Genomic DNA, 7,489 nt, shown 5'->3' with positions numbered 1-7,489 from the left:
AAACCTTTAAAGGACCTGCCCAGAGAATTTTCCGCCCAGAAAAAGCCCACCTAGAGTGCTTCAAAATCTCTGACTCCCCGTCCCTCGGTGCTGGCGCCATTTGGGAGCTCAGCCCATCTGGTTTTTCAGATGACCTAATAAATTCATAATTCTTAAAAAAACTTTAATTTCAAATAATGATTAAATGCTATAAAGAAAATAAAGGAATCCTAGCTGGTTTGGCTCAGTGGATAGAGTGTCAGCCTGCGGACTGAAGGGTCCTGGGTTCGATTCCGGTCAAGGTTATACGCCTGGGTTGCAGGCTCGATCCCCAGTGGGGGACAAGCAGGAGGCAGCCAATCAGTGCTTCTCTATCATCATTGATGTTTCTGTCTCTCTCCCTCTCCCTTCCTCTCTGAAATCAACCAAAATATGTTTTAAAAAAAAAGAGAGAAAAATAAAGGTGCAGGAGCAGAGTGACTGGAAGGGGATAGGCTCCCAGATTTGGGGTTACCAGGGAGGCCTCTTAGGCAGCAATTTCAACCAGTGTGTTGCGGCAGGCAAGAATTTTTAAATATATATTTTTTTATTTCAGAGAAGAAGGGAGGGAGAGCGATAGAAACATCGATGATGAAAAAAAAATCATTGACCTGCTGCCTCCTGCACGCCCCCTACTGGGGATGGAGCCTGAAACCGGGGCATTTGCCTTGATGGGGAATCGAACCCTGACCTCCTAGTTCATGGCTCAGTACTCAACCATTGAGCTATACCAGTCAGGCTGCAAGAATTTTTAAAACATGCAATAGCTGACTCTTTACTCGGGGGTACTGACCTCTTTTCCCTTAGATTGTCAAATTTTAAAAATGACAACGGCCAACACAACAATAGCTGTCCCGTGTGAATAAATCAAAAGTATACTTTTTATTTGTCAGATGGGCTGCAGAATTTTAGTAATTAGTTTATGTGCGCCATGAGATGAGAAAGGTTGAAAATCGCTGCTCTAAGGAGATGTTTGAGCAGAGGCCGCCGTGATGGGAAGGATCCAGCCATGCGTGGCTCTGGAGAAAGAGCATTCCAGGCAGCAGGAAAAATACCAAAGCCCCCAAGGCCCCCAGAGTGGCCGGAGCAGACAGGCAGGGTGAGAGTTCAGGAGAGAAGGGTGAGGAGGTAGAATCTGGGGGCAGTTCTAAGTGTAATGAGAGGTTAGTAGAGTGTGTTAAACAAGGGAGTGACATGACCCAATTTAATGGACTCCAGGGGTGCAGGAGCAGACACTGAGAGGCCGGTAAGGAAGCTGTGGCAATAATACCAGCAAGAGTTGATGGTGGCTTGGCCCAGGGTGGTGGCAGTGGGGAGTGAGAAGCAGCTGTGCAGGGCGGAGGGGTGCAGGGGGCCGACAAGCATCATGCTTGCTCAGAGTCACATACACCACTCCAGGAACGCTTCTACGTGTGTGCAGACCCATACACACGTGGAGTCACACCCATGGCAACGCGCAGACACTGGGTATACTTAGGCAGACCCACCCTTCCACACCCTCTGAGTCATTCCAGGACTCAGTGGAAAAAGTGTGATCAGGAGGCCTAAAGGAAACATGTTTCCACGCACCCAGCATGGCTGGGTAGCTCGGGCTTTCCCAGGGCCTGGCACAGGGAGCAGGGGGTTCTAGCTAGATAGTCCCTGGCTCTCCTATTCCCCAGAGCCAGACAGTACCCCTCTTCACACACACCCCAACATGAATTGGTCTCCCAGCTTTACCACCCACCGGCTGTGAGACCTTGGGGAGTTAGTTCCCCCCTCTCCCAGCCTCCGTTTCCTCTCTGTAGAATAAGATTCAGCCCCAACCTCACAGGATGGTAGCGAGGCATCATCAAGGTAAGGTGTACGAACCTGGTCTGGGGCAGGCATCCAGCAGAGAAGGAGAGAGAAGGTGATGGACAGCTCAGCCCTGGCACCCACAGTCCAGCCTTGAATCCAACTCTAGTTTTAAATGAGTGACTGGACCTCTGTAGATTTCATGAGTGGCCAGCATTTATTGAGCACTTACTATGTACTAAGTACTCTGCAACCCTTATCTTTGTAAGGGTAAATGAGGACCTAAGAGCATCTACCTTGTGGGGTTGTTATAAGGATTAAATGAAATCCTGCACATAGAGTGTTTAGCTCTGTGCTTGGCTCAGCGTAAATGCTCGATAAATAGGAATTGCTATTCCTCCTGGTACATTAGCTCTGTGACTCTGGGCAGGTTACTTACCCTCTCTGCCTATTGCCTGTAGCTTAGGCAACATCATATCCCTGATCTCATAAGGCAGCGGTTCTCAACCTATGGGTCGCGACCCCTTTCACAGGGGTCACCTAAGACCATCGGAAAACACATATATAATTACATATTGTTTTTGTGATTAATCACTATGCTTTAATTATGTTCAATTTGTAACAATGAAATTGGGGGTCACCACAACATGAGGAACTGTATTAAAGGGTCGCGGCTTTAGGAAGGTTGAGAACCACTGTCATAAGGTCTTCACCGTGATCAAATGAGTCCATCCACATAGAGCTCAGAACATAGTAAAAGCTCAGTAAACGTCACACATTCATTAACATATGGTCTTTCCTATAATTCCATCAGGTGTGCACGGCCCCCGGCACCCCTACCCGGCACCAGGCTCCCGGCGCCCCTACCAGGCACCATGGACTGGAAGACGCTCCAGTCCCTACTGAGCGGTGTGAACAAGTACTCCACAGCATTCGGGCGCATCTGGCTGTCCGTGGTGTTCGTCTTCCGGGTGCTGGTGTACGTGGTGGCTGCAGAGCGCGTGTGGGGGGACGAGCAGAAGGACTTTGACTGCAACACCAAGCAGCCAGGCTGCACCAATGTCTGCTATGACAACTACTTCCCCATCTCCAACATCCGTCTCTGGGCCCTGCAGCTCATCTTCGTCACCTGCCCCTCGCTGCTGGTCATCCTGCACGTGGCCTACCGGGAGGAGCGGGAGCGGCGGCACCGGCTGAAGCACGGGGACCAGTGCACCAAGCTGTATGACAACGCGGGCAAGAAGCACGGCGGCCTGTGGTGGACCTATCTGCTCAGCCTCATCTTCAAGCTCATCATCGAGTTCGTCTTCCTCTACGTGCTGCACACCCTCTGGTACGGCTTCAGCATGCCACGCCTTGTGCAGTGCTCCAACGTGGCGCCCTGCCCCAACACCGTGGACTGCTACATCGCCCGGCCCACGGAGAAGAAGGTCTTCACCTACTTCATGGTGGGCGCCTCCGCCGTCTGCATCGTGCTCACCATCAGCGAGATCTGCTACCTCATCTTCCACAGGGTCATAAAAGGCATACGCAACCAGAGGGGCCCTGGCAGCCGCAACCGCAAATCCTCGGCCAGCCGGGCCTCCACCTGCCGCTGCCACCATAAGCTGGTGGAGGGGGAGTTCGTCCTGGACGCCCACGGTGACAAGCCGCATGCTTCAGCACCCGCTCTGACCCCCATCTGACCACGGGCCGGGGGGGTGATGCCTGGTCTGCCAACGGGGACAGGTGGGGAGGTATCGCGCCGGTGGAGGGGTCCTGCAGGTGCTGGGTGCCCCCACTTGGAATTCACCGAGCTATCCAGTTTCATTCGGGGCAGATACTTTTTGAGTGCTGGGCACTGTGCTGAATACTTGGGTGTAGGTCACTCCACAGGCCCAGTGCCATCCCTTGGGGAAAACCAACACTGAAACGAGGAAATTAACTACTGCGCAAGGGGATGCTTAGGGCGCTCATAGCAGGGCTTCTACCCAGCCCAGGAGGGAGCGATCAGGCGAGACTTTCCTGAGGAGGTAAAGTTTAAGAGAAGTGAGAAGTGCTTCCAAGTGGAGAGAAGGGCAGGCGCAGAGGCCTGGAGGCTACAAGAAGAGGCATGCTTGCCCTGGGTTGGATGCACCAGACCAGAAAGAATGTTCCTTCCCTTTGGAGAAGCGCCTCGGTCCCTGCGGTGCAGAGGAAGGATTCCTCCAGCAGAGGGAGGTCTGGAGGCCTGAGAATTCTTGGGACGAGGAGGAGGGGGCTCTGGGGACACCAACCTCTCCTGGTGACACCCAGGGATCCTCTGAGTCCCACTGCTCTCAGGGCAGGTCCCCTCCACAGCCTCCACTCTCCCAGCCTCAGGAAGCTGCGCTCCCGTCTTCCTCCCTGCAGATGTACTCAGTCTGGTGCCAGCCTTTCAGACCCTGCTTCGTGGGGCTCGGGGTGGGTGTCCTAATAGGAACATCCCCACGGCAGCTTCCTTGAAATCAATAAAGGCTGGGTTTTATACAAGTTGGCTCCATCCTCTGTTCTTCTACACTCCCACCCACAAGACCCTGAGGTCAGGAAAGGTGGCCCTGGGAAGTTTAGGGTGTGGGCTGAAGTTAGGCTGGGGCTGGGATTGACAGGTGGGAGCTGGGGTGGAACCTACTGTGATTGGAGATGTGGCCACAAGAGGGCGCTATGCTCCCGCTACAGCCGTTCTAGTGATTTCATAGGGAGACTGTCCTGAGCGCACACAATCACTGCCTTCTCATTACAGACAAATCACAGTCCCTCCTCTGTAACCCAGGCACTGCCATCCACAACCGCATCCCCACCCTGTGTACACAAAATCCCTGTTAGTCATACTCTCACTCATATATGCTGCCGGCAGGCCTGCTGTCTCCTCTACAGGCATGCGGTCCCTGCCTCACCCAAGCGTTATTCAGCTCCTTTCATTTTCCTGAGCATTTTTTCCACACCAGGCCCCCGGCAGGATGCTGGGGCTGCAGAGGGGGTAGGAGCTGAGCTCAAGAAGCTCAGAGCCCGGGGGAGACAGAAACAAACTCTTCTGCATTAACAGCCCTCTGGGTGGCTCAGCCTCTCTCCCAGCATTGTGTGAGGACCTGAAACTTAGGCGACACCAACATCAAGGCCCGACCAGGATGGGAAGCAGAAGAGGTACAAAGGCTATACTACCTGGAGGAACATTTAGTGACTATTAAAGCTGAGGCCAGGAGCCAGAAATCCAGGAGGCAGCCAGAGCCAATGCAGGCGGGGAGAGGTCAGACCATCGTGCAGACACCACAGGCTGTGATTCACCTTTGCTCTCAAGTGTGGCCGTTGGTGAGATGGATAAGCCAGCCAAGTTTAAGGTCCCTGGGCAGGGCTGCTATCCACCCCCAGGTGTGAATCATGGCTTAACCACTTCCGGATCACAGCTTCACCGTGGCAAGCTTTCAGAATCTCTGTCTTGTCACCAATACAATGGGAACCGTATCAATCAGGGTCCTGGCAGGAAACAGATGACACAGTCAAACCAAATAATGTCAAAGAGTTTCCCGGAGGGGCTGTTTTAAAAGGTGTGGGCATGATTAAGGAAACCCACGAATCCTGGGGTAACTTCAGTATCCTGGGGCTAGTACCAGAGTAGCAATGGACGGGGTTACTACACAGGTGCTCCATCCAACCATAGCAACCAAATAAATTCCCCAACTTCACTCTCCCATCTCCTGCTCACCTGCTGGTGGCTCCCACTGACCCAACCCAACCACAGGCCAGAGATCCAGGAGGCCGTGAGCCTCCCAAGGCACAAGGCTGGGTGGAGAGGGGGGAAGAGTAGACCAGAGGGGCAAAGGGAACATATTCGTCCCAGCACTCAGGACATACCTAGGATTGTTGTAGAGGTAAAAGGAGGCACTGCGGGTAAGGCATTAGCACAGCGCTAACAACATAGCCAGTGACTATCCGAGTGCCACCATGCTCAGGAAAGTCTCTGCCTGCTCCCCAGGCCACATGGTACCTCAGCCCCAGCTTAGATGGGATGGTTGCAAAGGTCTTAGGGAGAAGGGATCTCTACCTATCTGCCACCATGCATTCCAGCATCTTCCAGGACATTCTGGCTGCCTGGCCAAGGATGGCTTAGAGATCAGAGCAATCAGGGCACATCATTGGCTATCCCAGAATGGACTGAGCTTCCAGCCCAACCCTGCTTCTCCAGGGTGCAGGCCAGGACCATGGATGAGGGACATTCCAGTCCTGGACATCCTGCCTTGGGCCTGGGAGCTATTTTGAGCATCACAGCTTACTGTTCTCATCCAGTATGTGCTGGGCTAATGTTCATCACCCAGAGTCCCGCAGTGCACATCACTGTCATCAGAAGATAGCCCTCATGTCCCCTTGGCTTTCTCTACTCAGGGTACACATCTCTATTTCCTCCTCCCTCAATTGCATGAGCTTCCTTCAGTTGTGCATCTGATAGATTTCAATTTCATATACACAGCCTCCGAGCCCACATCTACTGAAAGAAGTAACAGCCACCCGGCAGCCCTAGGTAAATAGATTATTTTGTATTCATCACCCTGGTCGAAGTCCCACTATGGACTGAACGTCTGCATTCCCCCAAAATTCCTATTTTGAAATCCTAACCCCCAATGTGATGGTATTAGGAGGTAGTGCCTCTGGGAGGTGACTAGGTCATAACGGTGGAGCTCTCACGATTGGGATTAGTGCCCTTATAAGAAGAGACTAGCCCTAGCTGGTTTGGGTCAGTGGATAGAGTGTTGGCCTGGGGATTGAAGGGTCCCAGGTTCAATTCCAGTCAAGGGCACATGCTTAGGTTGTGGGCTTAATCCCCAGTGGGGGGCATGCAGGAGGCAGCCCATCAATGATTCTCTCTCATCATTGATGTTTTTCTCTGTCTCTCCTTTTCCCTTCCTCTCTGAAATCAATAAAAATATATTTTAAAAAAAGAAGAGACAAGAGAAGGATGAGGATAGGTTGAGAAGACAGCCCTGTGTAAACCAGGAGGAGGGCAGTCTCCAAGAACCCAACTATGCAGGTTCCCTGGTCTCACTCCAGCCTCCGGAAATAGGTGGGCAACCTATTTCTCTAAGCCCCCCAGTCTGTACTATTCTGTTACAGCAGCCTAAGACCTCCTCATCAGCTCTCACCTGGATTACAGCCACAGTCTCCCTCCTGCAGGCCCCTGATCCTGGAAAGCAGACACTGGGGAAGAGTTAAGAGTGCAAAGGGTCAATGTAAAACTTTAGACAATAAAAAAATAAATAAAAATAAAAGAACTAAAAAATAATAATCCTGCATAACAAATAGGTAATATGCAAATTGACCATCACACTCTTGCACAAGATGGCCGCCCCATATCATCACAAGAAGGCCATGCCCATGTCATCACAAGATGGCCAGCAGGAGAGGGCAGTTGGGGGCAACTGGGCCAGCAAGGGAGCAGTTAGGCATTGATCAGGCTGGCAGGGGAATGGTTAGGGGCAATCAGGCAGGCAGGCAAGCAGTTGGGAGCCAGTAATCCTGGATTGTGAGAGGGATGTCTGAGGGGTACCAGATTGGAGAGGGTGCAGGCTGGGCTGAGGGACACCCTCACCCCTCCAGTGCACAAATTTTGCACACCGGGCTTCTAGTAATAATAATAAAGTATAAAAAAAAAAAGAGTGCAAATGGTGTTCTGGGGAGTAATACCCGTAAGTGAAAAGGGGAGGAA

General features: G+C 52.2%; 1 protein-coding gene and 1 long non-coding RNA gene across 2 annotated transcripts; both read left to right on the top strand.

Annotated features, from left to right (window-relative positions):
- The first annotated feature begins 2,608 nt into the window (after positions 1-2,608).
- On the top strand, positions 2,609-4,284 carry GJB3 (gap junction protein beta 3). The gene has a single exon (XM_006777328.2). It carries the CDS (start codon positions 2,670-2,672, stop codon positions 3,477-3,479), a length of 810 nt encoding a protein of 269 aa, XP_006777391.1. The 5' UTR covers positions 2,609-2,669; the 3' UTR covers positions 3,480-4,284.
- Positions 4,285-4,365: 81 nt separating this feature from the next.
- LOC107185228 lies at positions 4,366-7,045 on the top strand. The gene is made up of 2 exons (XR_001516153.1): positions 4,366-6,307; positions 6,727-7,045. It is a non-coding gene; the product is annotated as an uncharacterized LOC107185228 (long non-coding RNA).
- The last annotated feature ends 444 nt before the right edge of the window (positions 7,046-7,489 follow it).

Source organism: Myotis davidii, unplaced genomic scaffold (assembly GCF_000327345.1).
Source record: "Myotis davidii unplaced genomic scaffold, ASM32734v1 scaffold88, whole genome shotgun sequence".
NCBI classification, from domain to species: domain Eukaryota; kingdom Metazoa; phylum Chordata; class Mammalia; order Chiroptera; family Vespertilionidae; genus Myotis; species Myotis davidii.
The sequence above is the reverse complement of the archived record's forward strand: the minus strand, read 5'-3'. Positions and strand labels throughout refer to the sequence as shown.